The 25,833-nt window shown below is 50.1% G+C and overlaps 1 protein-coding gene across 2 annotated transcripts in view; it reads right to left on the reverse strand.

Moving 5' to 3' along the window:
* PRPF6 (pre-mRNA processing factor 6) overlaps window positions 1-25,833 on the reverse strand; it is a 180,601-nt gene that overhangs the window by 21,305 nt on the left and 133,463 nt on the right. For both annotated transcript variants that reach the window (XM_050746063.1, XM_050746061.1), the window contains 8 exons: window positions 18,163-18,241; window positions 16,578-16,754; window positions 15,882-16,037; window positions 13,626-13,720; window positions 13,012-13,168; window positions 11,544-11,706; window positions 1,684-1,802; window positions 391-609 (listed from right to left, as the gene is read on the reverse strand). In XM_050746063.1, coding sequence (XP_050602020.1) covers window positions 391-609; window positions 1,684-1,802; window positions 11,544-11,706; window positions 13,012-13,168; window positions 13,626-13,720; window positions 15,882-16,037; window positions 16,578-16,754; window positions 18,163-18,241 — 1,165 coding nt within the window. The remainder of the gene's footprint in view (window positions 1-390; window positions 610-1,683; window positions 1,803-11,543; window positions 11,707-13,011; window positions 13,169-13,625; window positions 13,721-15,881; window positions 16,038-16,577; window positions 16,755-18,162; window positions 18,242-25,833) is intronic.

Consider the following 25,833-nt stretch of genomic DNA (forward strand, 5'->3'; position numbering starts at 1 on the left):
CAGTGAGCCAAGGTGGCACCACTGCACTCCAGCCTGGGCGACGAGCGAGACTCGATCTCAAAAAAAAAGGGTGTGGGGGAGAGGGGAAGAGTGGAAGAAGCCATGAGACTCTTAGATGTATCATTTCTACTAGCAAAGAAATGCAGTCAGGTGTGCACACACTGAAAGGGCTTCCGAAGCATTCACCCCAAGACGAACTCAAGGCCTGAATCCATCAAGAGTGACAGTGGCCTTGCCCAGGTCGCTCAGGGCCCAGCCACACCTGTGCCTGCTTCCGGTTCGGCACAGGACTCCCCAGCACCATTCAGCAGCCCCCAGTCCTGCGTGGGACTCCCACGTGCGGCACGTACACTGTTAAAGCCGACACCACGACACCCGCCTGCGGCCCACCTGGATCCACTGCTCGCGGTTGATCTCCACACCGTTGGCCCGCAGCGAGGTGATGGCTCGGTCAATGATCTTCTCCACCATCTGTGTGTTCCCATTGGCTTCCTCCAGCTTAGCGGCCGTGATCCAGATGTGCCGGTCTGTAGGAATGTTCTCTCGCGCCTTGTTCAAGACCTTGCGGGCATTTTCATAGGTCTCCAGCCTTGCCAGAGCAAGCCAGAGCTACGCGGAGAGGACACCAGAAAAAGGAGAGGACACTGTGCTGAGGGGACAGATGCAGGCCAGACAGCGACCCACCCTGCAGCACGGCCACAACGCTCTTTCTTAGCTCTCGAGAGCCATTTGAACACGGCCTGAGAAGCGTCCACAGCAGCACATCTCACCTGACCAACTGCTCACTGATGCTTCTGACTGACTTAGTGACTCTAGTGAGCAGGAAAAGATTCTCAGTGGAATGTTCACAAACAAACAAACATGTCTCCACAAACAAACATGTCTCCACAAACACTGCTTCCACAAACAAACACTGCCTCCACAAACATGCCTCCACAAACACTGCCTCCACAAACACTGCCTGCACAAACAAACACTGCCTCCAGGCACACAGAGCGCCAGACCTGATACCAGGGGCTGGCACAGATGGGCAGGATGAGGCTACTGCCCTCATGGGCTAAACACACGGAAGGGTGTTCAGCCTCCTGGAGTTCCCAGACTCTTGGCTCTGCAGCACTCCATCCCTAAGATGTGTATGGGCTTTATTCATTTTTATGTAAATAAAACAAGATTAATGTTGTTTGGAGAATTTCACAATACCCCTTAGGATAATTGAAGACATACTAGGTATCATAAAACCAAGACTAAAAATCACTGCACAGAATGCTGTGAACTGGAATGCCTAAAACCAAAGAAATCCCACTTAGCTTGGAGGCAAAGAGCAGTCACGCGGGGCTGGCAGAAAGCAGTGTTTTCTATCACCCTCCCACCTTCGGCTCCCATGACAAACTCTGGGCTGAATGAGAGGAAATGGCGCCTGAGAGAACTTTCTGCAGTGGTCAGGTACGAGCTAAGATTCTCTCTGCACTTCCATTAACAGCAAAACTAGCGGAAGCCTCTCACCACCCTGCCTGGCAGCTGTGCACAGAACGGTATCCTGGGGCTCCGGACGGCCTTCTGCTCCCAGAAAGCGCAGCCTGAGTGAGCTCAATGCTCCACTTACATCATCACTTCCAGACACAGAACCCGGGCTCGGGCCTTGGCCACTCTGGGCTCTGGTGGCCCTGAGTCCGCCAGACTCACCTCCACACTGGTGGGGCAGCACTCCACAGCCCGACTCAGCATGATTCTGGCATCTTCAGGCTCTTCCAGCTCAACAGCTGCTTTCCACAAGCGAACCGAGTTTGGAACATGCTCGAGGGCTAGGAAAGGTCAAAGGAGAAACCACGTTACAGAAAAGGAGACAAAAGCAGGAGGCTCATGTGGTGAGCATGCTGCTGGTCAGGGTGAGATGGACTTCCCCGGTGACAGTCAGGGACCACACACCTGCCCTTTAAGTGGCTTCCTTCAGTTCTGGGGCAGACACAAACAAGGACAAACAGAGCATCTTGTGGTAGCAGAAAGCAAGGAAGTGACTGAAGACTGCCGGGGTCACATCAACAGGACTCAGGAAACCAGCAACGACGGGAATGAACCCCAAAAACATGCTGAACAACAAAAGAAACCAGTCCCAAAAGAGTTTAGACTGTACGACTCCCTTTATGTGATGTTTGAAAACAGGCAAAACTCATCTTGGTAAAATAAGTCAGAAGCATGACTGCCAACAAATGGGGACAGTGCACTGACTGAGAGGCACCAGGGGACTTTCTTGGGGGATGGAAATGTTTTTGTTTTTGTTTTGAGACATAGTCTCATTCTATTGCCCAGGCTGGAGTGCAATGGCACGATCTCAGCTCACTGCAACCTCTGCTTCCTGGGTTCAAGTGATTCTCCTGTCTCAGCCTCCCAAATAGCTGGGACTATAGGTGTGCACCACCATGGCCGGCTAATTTTTGTATATTTAGTGGAGATGGGGTTTCACCATATTGGCCAGGCTGGTCTCAAACTCCTGATCTCAAGTGATCCACCTGCCTCAGCCTCCCAAAGTGCTGGGATTACGGGTGGGGCCACGGCGCCCACCCTGGAAATGCTCTATGCCTTGGCCGAGTGTGGGTTATATGGGTGTATGCACTTGTGAAGACATCAAACTGCACACTTAAGATCTACGTAATTCACTTCAGATATTTAGGGGAAAAAAATGCCAGTTCAGATATTTAGGAAAAAAATGCCAGTGTCTGGCCGGGCGCGGTGGCTCAAGCCTGTAATCCCAGCACTTTGGGAGGCCGAGACGGGCGGATCACGAGGTCAGGAGATCGAGACCATCCTGGCTAACACCGTGAAACCCCGTCTCTACTAAAAATACAAAAAACTAGCCAGGCGAGGTGGCGGGCGCCTGTAGTCCCAGCTACTCCGGAGGCTGAGGCAGGAGAATGGCGTAAACCCGGGAGGCGGAGCTTGCAGTGAGCTGAGATCCGGCCACTGCACTCCAGCCCGGGCCACAGAGCAAGACTCCGTCTCAAAAAAAAAAAAAAAAAAAAAAAAAATGCCAGTGTCTGAAATACCTCTTTTTTTTTTTTCTGAGATGGAGTCTCGCTCTGTCACCAGGCTGGAGTGCAGTGGCATGATCTCGGCTCACTGCAACCTCTGTCACCCGGGTTCAAGTGATTCTCCTGCCTCAGCCTCCCAAGTAGCTGGGAGTATAGGCATGTGGCCACCACGCCCAGCTAATTTTTGAAATTTTAGTAGAGACGGGGTTTCACCACGTCGGCCAGGATGGTTTCAATCTCTTGACCTCGTGATCCACCCGCCTCGGCCTCCCAAAGTGCTGGGATTACAGGCATGAGCCACCACGCCCAACCTGAAATACCTCATTATTATATGTTTTGCCTTAAATAAAAACACTTAAAACTTAAAAAAAATTCAAGATCTGGCCGGGCGCGGTGGCTCAAGCCTGTAATCCCAGCACTTTGGGAGGCCGAGGTGGGTGGATCACGAGGTCAGGAGATCGAGACTATCCTGGCTAACATGGTGAAACCCCGTCTCTACTAAAAATACAAAAAAAAAAAAAAAACTAGCCGGGCGTGGTGGCGGGCGCCTGTAGTCTCAGCTACTTGGGAGGCTGAGGCGGGAGAATGGCGTGAACCCGGGAGGCAGAGCTTGCAGTGAGCCAAGTTCACGCCACTGCACTCCAGCCTGGGAGACACAGCGAGACTCCCTCTCAAAAAAAAAAAAAAAAAAAAAATTCAAGATCAAACTAGAAGAGACTCCCACTGGACAATGATCGGAGAGTCTGAAGGTCAATAAGAATATTAAGAATATTACCTGCAATGTATTCGAATCCATGAAATACAACAGCATTCAAAGTTCATAACAAAGCTCAAAGAGACCATTAGTCACCTTTGGAGAATGCTAGAGAACGAAATCATCATCCCGAAAGTTGAAAGGAGAGCAAATCAAGTATCTATTCTGTCTTTTCCAAATAAACACAGAATAACCAAATCATGGATATAGGAAAGTTCTTCTCTTTAGAATAATTCTGGCAATAAAAACAAAAAGGGTGACCTAATTGTAATGTCACCGTTTTGCACACCCTAACGAAGTCACAGATGCGGGCACAGGTCACCAGCCACTGCCAAAGGCAGGAGCTGAAAGGCTGTGGAGAACCCCATGAAGGACACTGGGGCCACTGAGCCGTGACAGCCTCTGCAGCTCCTGACGCTGCTTGCATTGCCACGAATGCTTCCTTGGTTTAAAAAAAAAAAAGGAAAAAAAAACAAAAGCAAAAACAAAGCTTACTCTTACAAGTCTCCAAATCTACCTTCCAATTTACAAGAGGATACAGGAAACAGAGGATACAGGAAACAGAGGATACAGGAAACGAGGCCACCGGAAACAGTCTCATGGCTGCAGTGAGCAAACCCCAACATGAGGAATCTCAAGGAAAAACCCAATTCCATCAACAAACCCAGAAAAGACATCAACCAAACTCAATATTTTTTTTTTTTTTTTTTTTTTTTTTTTGAGACGGAGTCTCGGTCTGTCGCCCAGGCTGGAGTGCAGTGGCCGGATCTCAGCTCACTGCAAGCTCCGCCTCCCGGGTTCACGCCATTCTCCTGCCTCAGCCTCCCGAGTAGCTGGGACTACAGGCGCCCGCCATCTCGCCCGGCTAGTTTTTTGTATTTTTTTTTTTAGTAGAGACGGGGTTTCACTGGGTTAGCCAGGATGGTCTCGATCTCCTGACCTCGTGATCCGCCGGTCTCGGCCTCCCAAAGTGCTGGGATTACAGGCTTGAGCCACCGCGCCCGGCCCAAACTCAATATTTACACTGTGCTTAGATGCTGACTCAAACCAACCGTGTGTGCATGTGGTTATGTGTGCGTGTGTCTGTGGCAGGTACTGACATGACAGCTGGAAAAATATGAATGCTGTAGACATTTAACGATGTTAAGAAATTAGGCCAGGCTGAGTGCGGCCTGTAGCTCATGCCTGTACTCCCAGCATTTTGGGAGGCCAAGGTGGGCAAATCACCTGAGGTCAGGAGTTCGAGACCAGCCTGATCAACATAGTGAAACACTGTCTCTACTAAAAATATAAAAATTAGGGCCGGGCGCGGTGGCTCAAGCCTGTAATCCCAGCACTTTGGGAGGCCGAGGCGGGCGGATCACAAGGTCAGGAGATCGAGACCACAGTGAAACCCCGTCTCTACTAAAAATACAAAAAATTAGCCGGGCGCGGTGGCGGGCGCCTGTAGTCCCAGCTACTCAGGAGGCTGAGGCAGGAGAATGGCGGGAACCCGGGAGGCGGAGCTTGCAGTGAGCCGAGATCGCGCCACTGCACTCCAGCCTGGGCAACAGCGTGAGACTCCGTCTCAAAAAAAAAAAAAAAAAAAAAATTAGGAAGGTATGGTGGCATGCACCTGTAATCCCAGCTATTGGGGAGGCTGAGGCAGGAGAATTGCTTGAACCCAGGAGAATTGCAGTGAGCTGAGACTGCCACTGCACTCTAGCCTAGGTGACAGAGAGAGACTCCAACTCAAAAAAAAAAAAGAAAAAGAAGAAAAGAAATTAGGCCAGGCAGCTGACTGTGGTGGCTCACACCTGTAATCCCAGCATTTTGGGAGGCTGAGGTGGGAGGATCACTTGAGCCCAGGAGTTCGAGACTAGCCTGGACAACATGGCAAAACCTTGTCTCTACAAAAATACAGCTGGGCGTGGTGGCATGTACTTGCGGTCCCAGCTAGCTGGGTGGCAGAGATGGGAGGACTGCTTGAGCCCAGGAGGTGGAGGTTGCAGTGAGCCAAAACTGTACCACTGAACTCCAGCTCCAGCCTAGGCGAAAGAGGGAGACCCGGTCTCAAAAAAAAAAGAGGAAAAGGGCAGGGCAGGGGAGTGGAGGGGAGGAGGGAAGAGGAGGAGGGGAGGGAAGGGGGCAAGCGAGCGAGCTACGCGGTCCTGTAGGTACCTGCTCTACCTGCTGAGAAACAGCCCCAGGCTGGCTGTGAGGCCCTGGCAGGGAATGAACACTCAGCTCAGGGACACAGAAACGACTGAGCGACCTGCTGCCCGCTCCGGGTGTTACTGACAGACCAAGCCACAAGGTTGGGCAGATGCAGCAGTGGCCTCATAGGGTAGAAATGGCACCTGGGAGATGCGGTGGAAGGAGGCAGGTGCAGCACAGCTGCCTAAGCCACAGGGCACACGCCCCCTCCACTGGTGGCTGCTCAACTGCTTTCCTCCCTCAGCCCACACTTACAACCTCTGAGGAGTTCCTTAGGATCAAGGGACTGAGAAGGCAAAAGTCTGTTGTGGTTTACACATGGTTCTGCACAGCACACTGGCACTGACACCCCTGGCCTTATCATCTGGACGTCCGCTTGACCAACTGACGGGCGGCCAGAAGACGAAGCTATGTGGATTCACTGACTCAGGCAGAACACAGTCTTCCCATGTGCCCATCACTCAGAGCCACGGCCTGGCAGCCCAGCAGGATGCCACAAATGCTGTGAATAGACCCCAATCCCAGCTGGATCTCACAGCCAGAACACACGGGTCTAGGAATAAGCAGTGATGTCTGAACGGCTCTGAGGCCATAAGTCCTGTCTCTGCCTCTTTGGACCCTCCTGTCAAGAGAGCTAGTCCAAAGGCCGAGCGCGGTGGCTCACACTTCTAATCCCAGCACTTTGGGAGGCCGAGGCAGGTGGATCATGAGGTCAGGAGTTCGAGACCAGCCTGGCCAACACAGTGAAACCAAACCCCGTCTCTACTAAAAATACAAAAAGTAGTTGGGTGTGGTGGCAGGCACCTGTAATCCCAGCTACTTGGGAGGCAGGAGAATTCCTTGAACCCGGAAAGCGAAGGTTGCAGTGAGCCGAGATCGCGCCGCTGCACTCTAGCCTGGGCAACAGAATGAGACTCAGTCTCAAAAAAAAAAAAAAAAAAAAAGAGAGCGAGCAAGCGAGCGAGCTAGTCCAAAGGGAGTATGTGCCAACCAGGGTGCAGGTCACAGCTCCCTCTGGCCTCCTCATGTACCAGCCCTGGCTGGAGAGGCTCACCCTGACTCCCAAAGCGAGACTGAGCTGCTGCCACCCACTGGGGGAGACTATCTAGAGGCCGGTCCTGAGTACAGTTTAGTATTTCTGCTTCTACCAGTAAAAGTTAATGGGAACTACAGTCGCCAAAAAAGCAAAACTACCAACAAGTCAGACCCTTTGGGGATAAAGATTTGGGTCCTGGCTGGGCACAGTGGCCCACATCTGCAGTGCCAGCATTTTGGGAGACTGAGGTGGGAGGATCACCTGAGTCCAGGAGTTTAAAACCAGCCTGGACAATATAGGGAGACCTCGTCTCTACGAAAAATTAAAAACTTAGCCAGGCATAGTGGTGTGTCCCTGAAGTCCCAGCTACTCAGGAGGCTGAGACTGGAGGATAGTTTGAGTCTGGGAGGTTGAGGCTCCAGTGACCCTATGATCATGCCACTGCACTCCAGCCCGGGCAACAGAGCGAGAGCCTGTCTCAAAATAAAAATTATCTGGGCACGGTGGTATGCGCCTGTGGTCCCAGCTACTCAAGAGCCGGAAGCAGGAGGATCACTAGAGCCCAGGAGGTTGAGGCTGCAGTGAGCTGATTGCAACACAGCTCTCCAGCCTGGACAATAGGAGGAGGCTCTGCCTAAAAACAAAAAGATTCGGGTTACTCATCCAGGTCAAGAACCCTGACTGAGTAGGGTGATAGCAGAGGGCACAGCAGTAAATAAAGCCCGCCCCATCCTCCAGCCAGGCGACGAGGCACAGACAGAAGACACGGAGCGACACAGCTGCTTTTCCTGCGTGCTCTCGCCTCTTCTGCATGGGAGACGAGTGCTTTATTTGTCCAAATATGAACTACTTCCCTTAGTACTTTGTACATTGGTGGAGATGAACTTCGTGTCTCTAAAGAACAGTATATTCATGTGGGACTCAATGTATGGAGTCATTAACTTACGACTCCCAGGACTCTGTGTCTTCAGGTTTTGGGAGAGAGCTGACATAGCTCCAACGGCATCTCATCAGCAGCCCACAGGCATGGCACCAAAGCCAACAAGGCCACCTTCCCCAGGTGCTTTCAGAAGCCACACAGCACACCACGTTACAATGGCCTCCAAGGAGTGTGACTTTATGAGCAGAAGGGGAGGAAGCCAGCCAACGTATGTGAAGGAAGCACACACCCCTCAAGTTGGCCTAGAACAGGAAAAGAGTATTCTGAAGGCTAGACAAAGCCGTGAAGATGTGACTGTGCAGAGGCCAACATGCTCTCCGGGGGCCACGTGACCGCAGGGAAGCCCCCCCCGCCCTGAACTGTGCCGTTCCTGTGCCCCCAGAAGGACACGCTGGTGATGGCTGCTGAAGGATGCCACGCTTCACAGGCCAGAGCGTATGGCTTAGTGTAAAATGACTCCACTTCCACACATCTGCATTAACTAGCGGAGTACACGTCACGTGAGCTGCGTTATTGTAGGGGAGCCGCCATCCGGGTCTCCCCAAGGGACTCTGCACATGGGATACCCTACCCTGGCCAGTAAGCTCACAGGCTGCACTCTCCCCAATCCTGAAAGCCCTCTTCCCTTTTACAGAGGACGACACGGAAGCTCAGGGGCCAAGCACCATGCCTAAGGTTACTCAGCCTCCTCAGGTCTCAAGACCAGCACCCGAAACGCCTGTTCTCCCAACAAAGGACTAAGGTGACAGCTCAGCCCAACAGCGACCCAGAGCTCACAGAGACGATGCACTGCCAGGCTCCCTGGCTGGCAGGCATCCTAAGTCACCGGTGGAGGTAGCTGTCATCTTAATTTCAAAAACCAGACCCTTCAAGCAACGTTTAAGTGTTCGCTGACAACCAAATGAAGCAGTGCTGGGCTTTACCCCAGGAAAAGAACCCAGTTTTTAGAAATATTCTTGGGAAAGGGCAGGCCAGGACGAGTATTAGGGGCAGCAGCAAAGGCCATCCTAGAGATCCTGGGTTCATTCCACCTTAGCACAGCTTCTCTGCCTGAGAGAGCAGAGCCAGGAGGCCACTCCCTGAGAGGATGGCCGTGGAAACACAGTCCCTCAATACTCCCCGAAGGCCCCCACCTCCAAGAGCATACGCATACTCCCGTCTCCAAATCCAAACCCACTGGAAACGAACCCAGAACTCCCGTCTCCAAATCCAAACCCACTGGAAACGAACCCAGAACTCCCGTCTCCAAATCCAAACCCACTGGAAACGAACCCAGAACTCCCGTCTCCAAATCCAAACCCACTGGAAACGAACCCGGACAATCTGGTGGTGAGCTGGGAGTGGCCACAAAGACATTCATGATCATTCATCAAATTGTGGCAGGAAGAATTCAATAGAGCTTTTCTAAATAAACAAATTAATTACCCAGACTTTCATGGGCTCTTCATCAAAGAACTATTTCTTCCTAGCTGAAAAAAGATAAACTGATTTTTACAAACCAAGACAGGTGCTAACTTTCTGTTCCTGGCCTCATTATAAGAGGCTGTCTCTGGCCAGGAGCGGTGGCTCAGGCCTGTAATCCCAGCACTCTCGGAGGCCGTGGCGGTGGATCACGAGGTCGGGAGACCAAGACCATCCTGGCTAACACAGTGAAACCCCGTCTCTACTAAAAATACAAAAAAACTAGCCGGGCCTGATTACCCAGGCGTGGTGGCGGCACCTGTAGTCCCAGCTGCTCGGGAGGCTGAGGCAGGAGAATGGCATGAACCCGGGAGGCAGAGCTTGCAGTGAGCTGAGATCGCGCCACTGCACTCCAGCCTGGGTGACAGAGCGAGACGCTGTCTCAAAAAAAAAAAAAAAAAATTGGGCCAGGTGCAGTGGCTCACGCCTGTAATCCCAGCATTTTGGGAGGCCGAGGTGGGTGGATCACTTGAGGTGTGGTGTTCAAGATCAGCCTGGCCAACATAGAGAAACCCCGTCTCTACTAAAAACACAAAAATTAACCAGGCGTGGTGGCACATGCCTGTAGTCCCAGCTACTCAGAAGGCTGAGGCAAGAGGATCGCTTGAACCCGGGAGGCAGAGGTTGCAGTGAGCCAAGATGGTGCCATTGCACTTCAGACTGGGTGACAAAGTGGGACTTCATCTCAAAAAAAAAAAAAGGCTGGGCACAGGGGCTCACGCCTGTAATCCCAGCACTTTGGGAGGCCGAGGCGGGAGGATCACCTGTGGTCAGGAGTTTGAGACCAGCCCAGCCAACATGGGGAAACCCCATCTCTACTAAAAATACAAAAATCGGCTGGGCGTGGAGGCGCACACCCGGTATTCCCGGCTACACGGGAGGCTGAGGCAGGAGAATCACTTGAACCCGGGAGGCGGAGGTTGCAGGGAGCCGAGATTGCGCCCCTGTACTCCAGTCTGGGCGACAGAGCAAGACTCTATCTCAAAAAAAAAAAAAAAAAAAAAAATTTGTATAGAAGCCACCCACATAGGCCAGGCGCAGTGGCTCACGCCTGTAATCCCAGCACTTTAGGAGGCGGAGGCAGGTGGATCACAAGGTCAGGAGATGGAGACCATCCTGGCTAACTCGGTGAAACCCCACTTCTACTAAAAATACAAAAAGAAATTAGCCGGGCGTGGTGGTGGGCGCCTGTAGTCCCAGCTACTGGGGAGGCTGAGACAGGAGAACGGCGTGAACCTGGGAGGCGGAGCTTGCAGTGAGCTGAGATCACGCCACTGCACTCCAGCCTGGGCGACAGAGCAAGACTCCATCTCAAAGACAACAACCACAACCACAAAAAACAAAACAAAAAAAAAGAAGCCACCTGCACAGATTGGCTTCAGAACAGCCCCCGACCAGCACTTGTTCTGGGCCCAGTTCAACAGCAGCATCTACTGCACGCTTCCAGTGACAAGAGAAACCACAGAAAGAAAAATCAACAAACTGCCCACAAAAGCTCTATCCTAGCAGGAATCCCTGGATGGAGTCAGGTTCCCTGGCAGGGACACCGCCCGCCATCATCTGGCCTGAGCTGACGGCACACGCTGCCTTGGGGGCAGGAGACGCAGCCTTGTCAGCAGCAGGGAGGAGTCCAATCAACGTGGGGCTCCAATGCCTTCTCAGGAGAGAAAGTGAGTAACACCCACAAAGGGTGTGCACATGCCAGCTGCCGGCTCCGCTCTTCACAGAGACCATCTCCAGAGCCCCAGGACACAGGCTTTGAGCTACTATGGTTCTCACCCTGCAGATGAGGGAAGCCTGGACCACAGAGTGACTGCCCAATGCATCCAAAATCACACACTGGAAAAAGGCAGGAGTGAGGGCTCAACCCCAACATCCCTTCTGGGATGGGAACTCGCCCACCACAGTATCCCTCCCCCATGGCGGTCCAAGGGCAGAGGCAACCCAACCTGAGAAAAGGCCTGAAAAATGTCCCTGGTTCCTTATCCACTCTCACCAAAAGCCTGAGCCAGGAGCAGGAAAGCAGCTGAGAGGAGGGGCCCCAAGGAGGGAGAAAGCAGCACCTCCGAGGGAGGGGCCAGAGGCCCCAGGAGCCCCTGCTGGTGGAAGGCACCTCCGAGGGAGGCCCACCTTTCCGAAGAACCCGCTTCTTTGCGCGAATGTCTGTTTCCAGCTCTGCTGCTCTGATGTAAATCCTGACAGACTGTGGGAGATGACGGACAGCTTGGGCTACCACGGCCTTGGCTGTGTCCCCAGGCTGCAACCTGGCTGCTTCCAGCCAGACATCTTCACTCTGCGAGGCAAGAGATAAGATCAATAAGGCTCAGGGCAGGCTGGAAGCCACAACAGGGCAGCAGGCACAGATCTCTAGAGCAGATCCTCGGGCCCCAGATTTTACAAAAGCCAATCAGCTCAGCCTCTAACACACCTGCACCAGGAGTCACCCCCTTATAACACTCGCGGACATGGCTACCATATGTCTGAATGAAGAACACATAATGGCTGGGTGCAGTGGCTCACGCCTGTAATCCCAGGACTTTGGGAGGCCAAGGCAGGTGGATCATGAGGTCAGGAGTTTGAGACCAGCCTGGCCAACGAGGCAAAACCCTGTCTCTACTGAAAATACAAAAATTAGCCAGGTGTGGTGGCACGTGCCTGCAATCCCAGGTACTCAGGTGGCTGAGGCAGGAGAATCGCTTTAACCTGGGAGGCAGAGGCTGCAGTGAGCCAAGATCATGCCATTGCACTCCAGCCTGGGCAACAGAGCGAGACTTAAAAAAAAAAAAAGAACACATAAAACACCACTTGGTGAAAAGAGCACGATTTGCCTGCAGGATAACTCCACGGACAAAGCGGAGACTGTGCAACTGCTTGGGTAGTTCTTTTTTGCTGTTGTTTTTTGAGACGATGTCTCACCCTATCCCCCAGGCTGGAGAGCAGTGGCATCATCTCAGCTCACTGCAACCTCCACCTCCACCTCCCGATTAGCTGGGATTACAGGCACCTGTCACCACACCTGGCTAACTTTTGTATTTTTAGCAGAGACAGGGTTTTGCCATGTTGGCCAGGCTGGTCTCGAACTCCTGACCTCAGGTGATCCACCCGCCTCAGCCTCCCAAAGTGCTTGAGATTACAGGCGTGAGCCACCATGCTTAGCTGCCATTAGGTGGGTGAAGAGCTGACCAACTGAGCTCTTTATAATGAAGCTTAGCCTGCCATTAAACCGTGGTGGATTCAGGCGCGGTGGCAGGTGCCTGTGGTCCCAGCTACTCTGGAGGCTGAGACAGGACAATGGCATGAACCCGGGAGGTGGAGCCTGCAGTGAGCCAAGATCGTGCCACTGCACTCCAGCCTGGGTGACAGAGCGTGACTCTGTCTCAAAAAAAAAAACAAAAAAACCAAAAAACAGCGGTGGATTAGCCTTCACTCCACGTGAAAACAAGCAGGAAAAAAACCCTTGGCCGCTTTTCACATGCTCCCCCAGCCTGTCCCACTGTCTGTAGTTTCAATACCAAAAGAAAGAGATTTGTTCTAAGTTTACTCCCATAGGGGGCCCACAATCATGCAGCCTCCCAGGAAATGCCTCAGCGCAGCTCACCTTGGGGCACATCTCTGTCCCCTTCATGATAAGGTTCCGAGCTACTTGTAGCTTCCCAGTGACTTCTTCCAGGCGGGCTGACGCAATCCAGGCTGGCGGGTGATGAGGGTTCGTCTCCCGAACAGACTTGAGGAGCAGTCGTGCCTTCTTGATATCACTACAAGAGGGAGAGTACACACAGCATCAGGCCATGCTGTCAGGGGTGCACCCGAGACCTAGAAGGAAGGCACCCACTTCCCAGTCGCAATGTAAGAACCATCAGTCCTGATGTCCCGAGTTACACAAAACAACTCAGAACGTCAGTGTGCGCTCCTCCAAGCCTGTTCAGCCTCCCTGAGACAAACGCTGAGAACCGAGGTCCAGATGGGGCACGTGGGACACAGCCGGCTGCTTTCCTGCTCAGCACAGGCAGCGACTTGCGGTATCACACGTAACACGTTCAGTGTATGCAATGACTGGATACAGACACATTTCAAATGGAAAAACCAAACTACTCCACTTTATATTTCTTAGAACAACGTCACATTTTGACTGCATATTGCCCATATAAAATCCAAAATATCCTAGGTAACTGGAGTCTCCATCCCAGCCCAGCGGTTCTGCGAAGCACTCACTTGATGTCCCCTCCGTGTGTCGGGATCATGGAATTTAAATCCGTCAGGTAGCCTTTGGGGTCAACGACGGTCTGTCCACTCACGGAGTCAGACACCTGTGAGACAGGCCAGGCTGAGTCAGCTGGATGTGACCAGGTGCAAAATGAAGATCTCAGAGGGTCCCTGGAGCCCCTCCCACAATCCTCGGTGAGTAGTCAGGAGAAGAAAGAAAACAACCTTCATTGCACTCAGACAACACCTTGTGATAATAACAAGTTTCTTCTGTATGGAAAAAGATCTATATTTTTATTTATTTTTTTGCGACAAGGTCTCACTCTGTCACCCAAGTAGGAGTGCAGTGGCAATCATAGCTCACTACAGCCTCCAGTTCCAGGGCTCAAGGAATCCCCCTGCCTCAGCCTCCAAAGACTCTGTCTCTACAAAAAAACATAATTTTTGGCCAGGTGTGGTGGCTCACACCTGTAATCTCAGCACTTTGGGAGGCCGAGGCGGGTGGATCACAAGGTCAGGAGTTTGAGACCAGCCTGGCCAGGATGGTGAAACCCCGTCTCTACTAAAAATACAAAAATTAGCCAGACGTAGTGGCACACGCCTATAGTTCCAGCTACTTGGGAAGCTGAGGCAGGAGAATCATTTGAACCCGGGAGGTGGAGGTTGCAGTGAGCCAAGACCGTGACATTGAACTCCAGCCTGGGGACAGAGTAAGACTGTGTCTCAAAAACAAAAACAAAAACATGCTGACACACGCTGCACCAAGGATGAACCTTAAGGACATGAGCTAAGTGAAATAAGCACGTCACAATAAGGTAAATACTGTAAGACTGCAGTCATATGAGGTCCAGAGAGTAGCGAAATTTACAGAAACAGAAAGAATGGTGGATGCCAGGGGCCAGGGAGAAAGGGCATGGGGACTTAGTGTTTAACGGGTACAGAGTTTCAATCTGGGAAGATGAAACAGTTCTGGAGATGAATGGTGATGAGGCTGTATAACAACATGAACATAATTATGTCAATGAAGGTATGTACAGTTAAGAAAAATTAAAATGGTAAATTCAGTGTTACATATATTTTACCACAAAAAAATTACTGTGACAGTTTTATTTATTTTGAGAGTCTCACTCCGTAATTCAGGTTGGTGTGCAGTGGCACGATCATAGCCCACTGCAGCCTCAAACTCCCTGGCTCAAGCAATCCTCCCACCTCAGCCTCCGAATAGCTGGGACTACAGGCACGCACCACCAGGCCCAGCTATTTCTTTTAGTTTTTGTAGAGACGGAGTCTCACCATCACCATGTTGCTCAGGCTGGTCTTGAACTCCTGAGTTCAAGCAATCCTCCTGCCTCGGTCTCTCAAAGTGCTAGGTGGAAGGATCGCCTTAGCCCAGGGAGGTCGAGGCTGTATGTAGTGAGTCGTGATTGCACCCCCCTTTTTATTTTTTATTTTTTGGAGACAGTCTCACTCTGTTGCCCAGGCTGGAGTGCACTGGTGCAATCTCAGCTCACTGCAACTTCCAACATCCGGGTTCAAGCGATTCTCCTGCCTTAGCCTCCCGAGTAACTGGGATTACAGGCACCCGCCACCACACTTGGCCAATTTCTGTATTTTTAGTAGAGACAGGGTTTCACCATGTTGGCCAGGCCAAAAGTAGTATGTATGTCCCTTCACGGTTTCTGATGTGCATATCAGAAAGATATGTACTTCACTGGTGTCTAGAGCACCCAATCTCCAGATCAAAGTACACGTTCCATGCAGGGCCACGAGACAATTTACTGAGGAGCAGGAAGAAAACACATTTCTAAAAAAATAATTATTTTATATTTTTTAAAAAGCCCAGGTGCAGTGGCTCACATCTATAATCCCAGCATTCTGGGAGGCCGAGGCAGACAGATTACCTGAGGTCAGGAGTTTGAGAACAACCTGGCCAACATGGTGAAACCCTGTCTCTACAAAAAATACAAAAATTAGCCGGGTATGGTGGTGTGCACCTGTAATCCCAGCTACTCAGGAGGCTGAGGTAGGAGAATCGCTTGAACCCGGGAGGTGGAGGTTGCAGCGAGCCAAGATCATGCCATTGCACTCCAGCCTCTGGGTGACAGAGCAAGACTGTCTCAAAATTAAAAAAATTTTTTAAATCTGCAGAATTATTCAGGCAAAAATCAAGCCAAAAAAAAAAGGAAGAAGAAGGAGAAGAAGAAAACAAAACAAAATTAAAATATCTAAACCTGTCTACAGGAAAATGCTGCGTGACAAACTCACCTGGCTCAGCCTCATGTCCATCAGAGTGTTCCTGGCTTGGCCAATCTTCCTCATGTCCAGCTCACCGGTGCCAGGTGTCATCAATCCTGGTGTCATTCCACCTGGGTATGGAGTGTTTAGTCCACCTGGATAGGGTGTGTTAAGACCTCCAAATTGCTGGAGGAGAAGAGAGGAAAGGGAAGAATAAAACAACAGTTTGCATTTTATTTTTTTTGAGGCGGAGTCTCGCTCTGTTGCCCAGGCTGCAGTGCAGTGGCGCGATCTCGGCTCACTGCAAGCTCCGCCTCCCGGGTTCACGCCATTCTCCTGCCTCAGCCTCCGGAGTAGCGGGACTACAGGCGCCTGCCACCACGCCCGGCTAATTTTTTGTATTTTTTAGCAGAGACGGGGTTTCACCGTGTTAGCCAGGATGGTCTCGATCTCCTGACCTCGTGATCCGCCCGCCTCGGCCTCCCAAAGTGCTGGGATTACAGGCGTGAGCCACCGCGCCCGGCCAACAGTTTGCATTTCATGCCAAAGAAATTTATTCTCTGAAATACTTCCCCAGTTGCCTGACATACGCACAGCTGTGCGGACAGACTCGGCCACAGCATAGCCATGACCTGCAGAAGCACCGAATCCAACACAACCCACCACTCCTGCCACTGATCTAACAAGACAAAACGGGCCGCACGCGCCCTTTTTCTGCAGGCTCACAGTCTGTCGGGGATCCACTGAGGTATGGTTCTCTCCGGTCTGTAAATGTTTGGCAAAGAAGCTGTCAGGAACCGGGGTCAGCTTCTCATAGCGTGGGTTCCGCTGGCGCTTGTTTCTGGCATCGCCAACCTCAGGGATGCTCAGCCACTCTTCTTCTGTGACTTCCGCCAACTTCCTCTGGAAATGTACAGCCCCCAAAACATTAATTCTCTGACAGAATTTCATGTGCCCAGGTAGGACCATGCTCTCCCTCACCTCTAGCCTCCAGATCATCATGCTTTAGAAAAGATTCGGATGCAGCAATTGCTTTTAGTTTGTTTTGAGATGGGTCTTACTCTGTTGCCCAGGCTGGACTCAGTGGCACAATCACAACTCACGGTAGCCTCAACCTCCCAGGCTCAAGTGATCCTCCCACTTCAGCTTCTCAAGGTGCTGGGACCACAAGCACAGGCCACCACGCCTGGCTACGTTTTTTTTTTTTTTCAGACAGAGTCTCGCTCTGTCGCCCAGGCTGGAGTGCAATGGCGTGATCTCGGCTCACTGCAAGCTCCGCCTCCCGGGTTCACGCCATTCTCCTGCCTCAGCCTCCCGAGTAGCTGGGACTACAGGCGCCCGCCACTGCGCCCGGCTAATTTTTTGTATTTTTTTTTTTTTGTAAAGACTGGGTTTCACCATGTTAGCCAGGATGGTCTCGATCTCCTGACCTCATGATCCACCCACCTCAGCCTTCCAAAGTGCTGGGATTACACGCATGAGCCACCACGCCCAGCCTACCTGGCTAAGTTTTTATTTTTTGTAAAGACAGGTTCTCCCCAAGGCTGGTCTCAAACTCCTGGACTCAAGTGATCCTCCCACCTCAGCTTCCCAAAGTGCTGAGATTACAGGTGTGAGTCACTGTACCCAGCCCCAAAAATAGTTTTCTACTTCACTTAGAAAAATCAATTTATTGGATCTGTTCAACTTCTCTAAAATGTAAATTATTCTCTCAAAGCCCAGGGGACACAGTGTAGAAAACCTTACACATAAATGGGGCCAGACGTGTGACTCACGCCTGTAATCCCACACTTTGGGAGGCCGAGGTGGGCAGATCACTAGACGTCAGGAGTTCGAGACCAGCCTGGCACACATGGCAAAACCCTATCTCTCCTAAAAATACAAAAATTAGCTGGGTAGGGTGGCAGGAGCCTGTAATCCCAGCTACTTGGGAAGTTGAGGCACGAGAATTGCTTGAACCTGGGAGGTGAATGTTGCAGTGAGCCGAGACCATGCCACTGCACTCCAGCCAGGGCAACAGAGCCAGACTGCCTCAACTAAAAAAAAAAAGAAAAGAAAGAAAATCTTATAAATGGAGTTAAAATTACAAAGAAAATAAGTTCATTTGTCCTACCTATTGTGGTAGGGGAAGGGTTTTTTTTACACACATATAATTAAACATACTGAAGCAAGGACTTTCTTCTAAGCAATGACCCTCTAAACTGAAAAAGCGCAAGTGAGTAAAGTCTCATCAATTCCACGTAAGAGCAGTCTGAGTCTCTGCGGGTTAGGTTAAGTGCGTTAGAAACCGCACACCATTTCATCGGCTTACTTTGAGATCTGAGAACTGCTGTTGGATTTTGGGGCGCTCCATACGATATTTCTCTATTTCTTCTTTCTCCCTTTGCTCCCTAGGAAAGGAAACATGTACACATCAGAAACACTGCATGCCTGTTCTGAAGCAAAGCTGCTTATTACACATCTCAATTAAACCACCAAAAAGAACAATTCCATACTCTCAGCAGTTAAATCAAATACATATGTACACATATATAGATATATGCGTGTGTATATATATATATATATATTTTGAGATGGAGTCTTGCTCTGTCGCCCAGGCTAGAGTGCAGTGGAGTAATCTTTTTTTTTTTTTTTTTTTTTTTTTTTTTTTTTTTTTTTTTTTTTTTTTTTTTTTTGAGACGGAGTCTCGCCCTGTCGCCCGGGCTGGAGTGCAGTGGCCGGATCTCAGCTCACTGCAAGCTCTGCCTCCCGGGTTCACGCCATTCTCCTGCCTCAGCCTCCCGAGTAGCTGGGACTACAGGCGCCCGCCACCTCGCCCGGCTAGTTTTTTGTATTTTTAGTAGAGACGGGGTTTCACCGTGTTAGCCAGGATGGTCTCGATCTCCTGACCTCGTGATCCGCCCGTCTCGGCCTCCCAAAGTGCTGGGATTACAGGCTTGAGCCACCGCGCCCGGCCTGTGGAGTAATCTTAGCTCACTGCAACCTCCGCCTCCTGGGTTTAAGCGATTCTCCTGCCTCAGCCTCCCAAGTAGCTGGGATTACAGGCACCCGCCAGCGCTCCCGACTAATTTTTGTATTTTTAGTAGAGATGAGGTTTCACCATCCTGGCCAGGCTGGTCTCGAACTTCTGACCTTGTGATCCACTCGCCTCGGCCTCCCAAAGTGCTGGGATTACAGATGCGAGCCAACGCGCCCGGCCCAAATCAAATATATTTTAAGGTAATTATGAATACATTCTTAGCTGAGCATGGTAACACACACCTGTAATCACAGCTACTCAGGAGGCTGAGGCACAAGAATCATTTGAACCCAGGAGGCAGAGGGTACAGTGAGCCGAGATCGCACCACTGCACTCCAGCCTGGGTGACAGAGAGATTCTGTCTCAAATAAATAAATAAAAATACATTCGCAAGTCTAATAATTCGATTATCCACAAAATAAAAACATGTAGAAATTCATTAAAACAAAAAATATCTTACTTTGATCTAAATAACTCCATTTGAACATGAGTATATTTACTGCTTGAAAATTCACAAAATCCCAAAGGTAGGACCATCCTATAAACACCTAAGAAGTCCAGGCGCAGTGGCTCATGCGTGTAATCCCAACGCTCCGGGAGGCCGAGGCGGGCAGATCACCTGAGGTCAGGAGTTCAAGCCTGGCCAATGTGGTAAAACCCAGTCTATACTAAAAATATGAAAATTAGCCAGGTGTGGTGGCACGTGCCTGTAATCCCAGCTACTCAGGAGGCTGAGGTAGGAGAACTGCTTGAATCCAGAAGGCGGAAGTTGCAGTGAGCCAAGATCATGCCATTACACCCCAGCCTGGGTGACAAGAGTGAAACTTCATCTCAAAAAAATAAAAATAAAAATTAGCTGGGCATGGTGGCGGGCACCTGTAATCCCCAGCTACCTGGGAGGTTGAGGCAAGAGAATCATTTGAATCCAGGAGGTGGAGGTTGCAGTGAGCCGATCTAGCCTGGGCAACAGAGTGAGACCCTGTCGCGCAAAAAAAAAAAAAAAAAAAAAAAAAAAAACCACCTAAAGGAAAAACAATAACTATCCTAGTTACTACCAAACACTCTACTGAACTCATCTCTCCTTTCCCTCCTTGCTTCCTTCTCTTCCAAGTAAACAGTTCACCTCTAACAACCAACTCAGCTCAGCTCCCCAGCTCTGTGTGCTAGAACAGTTTGCATCACCCATGTAACTGTACTTCAGCATTGAGACGACGTGTGAGGAGATGGTATTCACACTACTGTCCTTCCTGTTTGTATTACGACAGTTTTCAGAATAAAAAGTTTTAATAAGTACACTACTTTTTTTTTTTGAGATGGAGTCTCACTCTGTCACCATGCTGGAGTGTAATGGCACGATCTCGGCTCATTGCAACCTCCGCCTCCCAGGTTCAAGTGATTCTCGTGCCCCAGACTCCCGAGTAGCTGGGACTACAGGCATGCACCACCACACCCGGCTAATTTTTGTATCGTTAGTAGAGATGTGGTTTCACCGTGTTGGCCAGGATGGTCTCGATCTCCTGACCTCATGATCTGCCCACCTCAGCCTCCCAAAGTGCTGGGATTACAGGTGTGAGCCACCGTGCCTAGCCAAGGACACTACTTTTTAAAAACGTATGGCCGGGTGCAGTGGCTCACGTCTGTAATCTCAGCACTTTGGGAGGCGGAGGTAGGTGGATCACAAGGTCAGGAGATCGAGACCACCCTGCCAACACGGTGAAACCCCATCTCTACTAAAAATACAAAAAAATTAGCCAGGCGTGGTGGCGGGCACCTGTGGTCCCAGCTCCTTGGGAGGCTGAGGCAGGAGAATGGCGTGAACCCAGGAGACGGAGCTTGCAGTGAACTGAGATCACGCCACTGTACTCCAGCCTGGGCGAGAGTGCAAGACTCTGTCTCAAAAAATAATAAATAAATACATAAATAAAAACATTTAATTTAATGACTTTCTACATGGGTCCATGTCACCTGCTATTTTTTGTTTTTGTTTTAGAGACAGGGTCTTGCTCTTGCCCCGGCTGGAGTGCAGTGGTATAATCATAGCTCACTGTAGCCTCAAACTCCTAGGCTCAAGCAATCCTCCTGCCTCAGCCTTGGGAATGTAGTTGGAACTACAGACATGTGCCACTGACTAATTTTTATTTTCTTTTTGTAGAGACAGGGTTTCACTATATTGCCCAGGCTGGTCTCGAACTCCTAGACTCAAGTGATCCTCCCGCCTTGGCCTCCCAAGGTACTAGGATTACACATGTAAGCCACTGCACCCAGCCTGATGTTTTTTAAAATGCATTAACCCTGGAGGTTCCAATCAATCTTTAAAATGTAGGGCTGGCCAGGCACGGTGGCTCATGCCTGTAATTCCGGCACTTTGGGGAGGCCAAGGCAAGCAGATCACGAGGTAGGGAGATACAGACCATCCTGGTAACAGGGTGAAACCCCATTTCTACTAAAAATACGAAAAATTAGCCGGGCATGGTGGCGGGCGCCTGTAGTCCCAGCTACTCCGGAGGCTGAGGCAGGAGAATGGCATGAACCCAGGAGGCGGAGCTTACAGTGAGCCAAGGTCACATGACTGCACTCCAGCCTGGGCAACAGAGCGAGACTCCGTCTCAAAAAAAAAAAAAAAAGTAGGGCTGAGTGTAGTGACTCATGCCTGTAATCCTAGCACTTTGGGAGGCCAAAATTAGGGGAGGCAGGTGGATCACTTGAAGCCAGGAGTTCAAAACCAGCCTGGGTAACATTGACAAAAATTAGCTGGGTGTGAGCCAAACCCGGTGGCTCACGCCTGTAATCCCAGCACTTTGGGAGGGCAAGGCAGGCAGATCACGAGGTCAGGAATTCGAGACCAGCCTGGCTAACACCGGTGAAACCTCGTCTCTACTAAAAATACCCGTCTCTACAAAAATTAGCCGGGCGTGGTGGTGTGCGCCTGTAATCCCAGCTACTTGGGATTCAAGAATCCCTTGAACCCTGGAGGCAGAGGCTGCAGTGAGCCGAGATCATGCCATTGCACTCCAGCCTGGGCAATAGAGTGAGACTCCATCCCAAAAATAGCTGGGTGTGGTAGCAGGTGCTTGCAATCCTAGCTACCTGTGAGGCTGAAGCAGGAGAAAAGCTTGAGCCAGGAATTCAAGGTTGCAGAGAGCTATAATCAAGCCACTGTACTCCACCCTGGGTGACAGAGTAAGATCCTGTATCCAAAAAAAAAAAAAATTAAAATGCAATGCCATTCACACTTAATTACTCTAGGTACAAATTTATGCACAATGATTTAATAATGAGCTTCTAAAAAGATTTCCAGGCCAGGCACATTGGCTCATGTCTCTAATCCCAGTACTCTGGGAGGCCAAATGATACGGTTTGCATCTGTGTCCCCATCAAATCTCATGCTCAATTACAATTCCCAGTGTTTGAGGTGGGGCCTGCCGGAGGTCACTGAGTCATGAGGGCAGATCCCTGGTGGCCTGGTGCTGTCCTCGAGACAGCAAGTTTACACCACGCAAGATCTGGTTGTTTAAAGTGTGTGGCAAGACTGGGCACGGTGGCTCACGCCTGTGATTCCAACACTTTGGGAGGCTGAGGCGGTCGGATCACTTGGGGTCAGGAGTTCCAGACCAGCCTGGCCAACATGGTAAAACCCTGTCTCTACTAAAAACACAAAAATTAGCCAGGTGTGGTGGCATGTGCCTATAATCAAGCTACTCGGGAGGCTGAGGCAAGAGAATCACTTGAGCCTGGAAGGCTCAAAAAAATAAAAAATAAATAAAATTCCAGAAGAACTATATTTTACTATTCTAAAATTATCTTCAAAAAAATAAAACATTCCACATACATCCCAGGAAGTTATAATTACAAGTATAAAAAGCAACAGAGCTGGGCACAGTGGCTCACATCTGTAATCTCAGCACTTTGGGAGGCTGAGGTGGGTGGAGCACAAGGCCAGGAGCTTGAGACCATTCTGCCCAACATGGTGAAACCCTGTCTCTACTAAAAATACAAAAACTAGCCAGGTATGGAGGTGGGCACCTGTAATCCCAGTTACTTGGGAGGAGTTCTCCTGAGGCAGGAGAACTGCTTGAACCCAGGAGGCAGAGGTTGCAGTAAGACCACACCACTGCACTCCAGTCTGGGGCGAGACTCCGTCTCAAGAAAAATAAATAAATAAATAAATGAGTTCACTGTAGATGTATCTATTTAATTCTGGGTCCATCCTGTTCCATTGGTCTATGTGTCTGTTTTTCTGCCAGTACTATGCTGTTTTTGTTACTATAGCTCTATAGTATAATTTGAAGTCAAGTATTCCTCCAGTTTTGTTCCTTTTGCTCAAGATAGCTTTGGCTATTCTGGGTCTTTTGGGCTCTATATACATTTTAGAATTATTTTTTCTTTTTTTGAGGAGCTTCACTCTGTTGCCCAGGCTGGAGTGCAATGGCACGATCTCAGCTCACTGCAACCTCCCAGGTTCAAGTGATTCTCCTGCCTCAGCCTCCTAAGTAGCTGGGATTACAGGCGCCTACCACTATGCCCAACTAATTTTTGTATTTCTAGTAGAGATGGGGTTTCACCATGTTGGCCAGGCTGGTCTTGAACTGCTGACCTCAAGTGATCCACCTACCTTGGCCTCCCACAGTGTTGGGATTACAGGCATGAGCCACTGCACCTGGCTATTTTTTCAGTTTCTGTTAATGTCCCTAGTATTTTGACAAGGATTGCATTGAATCTGTAAATCACTTTGGGTAGTATGGATATTTTATTTTATTTTAAGATGGAGTCTCACTCTGTCACCCAGGCTGGAGTGCAGTGGTGCTATCTTAACTCAATGCAACCTCGACCTCCTGGGTTCAAGCGATTCTCCTGCCTTAGCCTCCCGACTAGCTGGGACTACAGGCATGTGCCACCACGCCCAGCTACTTTTTGTTTTTTGATTTTTTTTTTTTTTGAGACAGAGTCTTGCCCTGTTGCTCAGGCTGGAGTGCAGTGATACAATCTCGGCTCACTGCAACCTTTGCCTCCCGGGTTTAAGCAATTCTCTTGCCTCAGTCTCCTGAGTAGCTGGGATTACAGACGTGTGCCACTACACTCAGCTAATTTTTGTATTTTTAGTAGAGACAGGGTTTCACCATGTTGGTCAGCCTGGTCTCTAACTCCTGACCTCAAGTGATCCACCCGCCTCAGCCTCCCAAGGTGCTGGGATTCCAGGCGTGAGACACAGCGCCAGGCAATTTTTGTATTTTTTTAGTAGGGATGGAGTATCACCACGTTGGCCAGGCTGGTCTCCAATTCCTGACCTTCAGTCATCCACCTGCCTCGGTCTCCCAAAGTGCTGGGATTACAGGCATGAGCCACCACGCCGGACCAGGTCGTATGGATATTTTAAACACTGATTCTTCCAATCTATGGACACAGAATCTCTGTCCAATTTCTTGCATCAATGTTTTATAGTTTTCACTGTAGAGATCTTTCACTTCTTTGGTTAAATTTATTCCTAAGTATTTTATTTGTAGCTACTGTAAATATAATTACTTTCTTCATCTTTCAGATGGTCCACTGTTGACGACAGAAATGCTACTGACTTTTGTTTGTGGATTCTGTATCCTGCAACTTTTTTTTTTTGAGACGGAGCCTCACTCTGTCACCCAGGCTAGAGTACAGTGGCACCATCTCGTCTCACTGCAACCTCTGCCTCCCAAGTTCAAGCGATTCTCGTGCCTCAGCCTCCCGAGTAGCTGGGATTACACGCACCCGCCACCACGCCCGGCTAATTTTTGTATTCTTAATAGTAACGGGGTTTCTCCATGTTGGCCACGCTGGTCTCAAACTCCTGACCTCAGGTGACCCACCCACTCTCGGTCTCCCAAAGTGCTGGGATTACAGGTGTGAGCCACCGCACCTGGCAACATAGCCTGCAACTTTAATGATTTTGTCAGCTCCAACAGCGTTTTGGTAGTGTCTTTAGGGTTTTCCAAATATAAGATCATACCATCTGCAAACAAGGATAATTTAACTTTTTCTTTTCCAATCTGGATGACTGCTCCAGCTAGGACTTCCAGTACGATGTTGAATAACAGTGGTGAAAGTGGGCACCTTGTTCTGTTCCACATCCCAGAGAAAAAGTTTTCAGTTTTTCCCCATTCAGTATGATACTAGGTGTAGGCCCATCGTATATGGCTTTTTTTTTTTTGCGACAGTCTTGTCGTGTTGCCCAGGCTGGAGTGCAGTGTCATGATCCTGGCTCCCTGCAACCTCCACCTCCCAAGTGGCTGAAATTATAGGCCTGAGCCACCACACCCAGCTAACTTTTGGATTTTTTTTTTTTTTTTTTTTTTTTTTTTTTTTGAGACAGAGTCTCGCTCTGTCGCCCGGGCTGGAGTGCAGTGGCCGGATCTCAGCTCACTGCAAGCTCCGCCTCCCGGGTTCACGCCATTCTCCTGCCTCAGCCTCCCGAGTAGCTGGGACTACAGGCGCCCACTACCGCGCCCGGCTAATTTTTTGTATTTTTTAGTAGAGACGGGGTTTCACCGTGTTAACCAGGATGGTCTCGATCTCCTGACCTCGTGATCCGCCCGTCTCGGCCTCCCAAAGTGCTGGGATTACAGGCTTGAGCCACCGCGCCCGGCCAACTTTTGGATTTTTAGCAGAGACAGGGTTTTACCATGTTGGCAAGATGGTCTCAAACTCCTGACCTCAAATGATCTGCCTGCCTGGGCCTCCCAAAGGGCTGTGATTACAGGCGTGAACCACCGCATCCAGCTGTATATAGCTTTTATTGTGTTGAGATATGTTCCTTTTTTTTTGAGACAGGGTCTCACTCTGTTGCCCAGGCTGAAGTGTGGTGGTGTGATCTCCGTTCACTGTAACCTCCGCCTCCTGGGCTCAAGCAATCCTCCCATCTCAGCCTCCTGAGTAGCTAGGACTACAGGTGTGTGCCACAAAGCCTGGCTAATTTTTGTATTTTTTGGAAAGAAA

The sequence above is a fragment of the Macaca thibetana genome, chromosome 10, assembly GCF_024542745.1.
Source record: "Macaca thibetana thibetana isolate TM-01 chromosome 10, ASM2454274v1, whole genome shotgun sequence".
NCBI classification, from domain to species: domain Eukaryota; kingdom Metazoa; phylum Chordata; class Mammalia; order Primates; family Cercopithecidae; genus Macaca; species Macaca thibetana.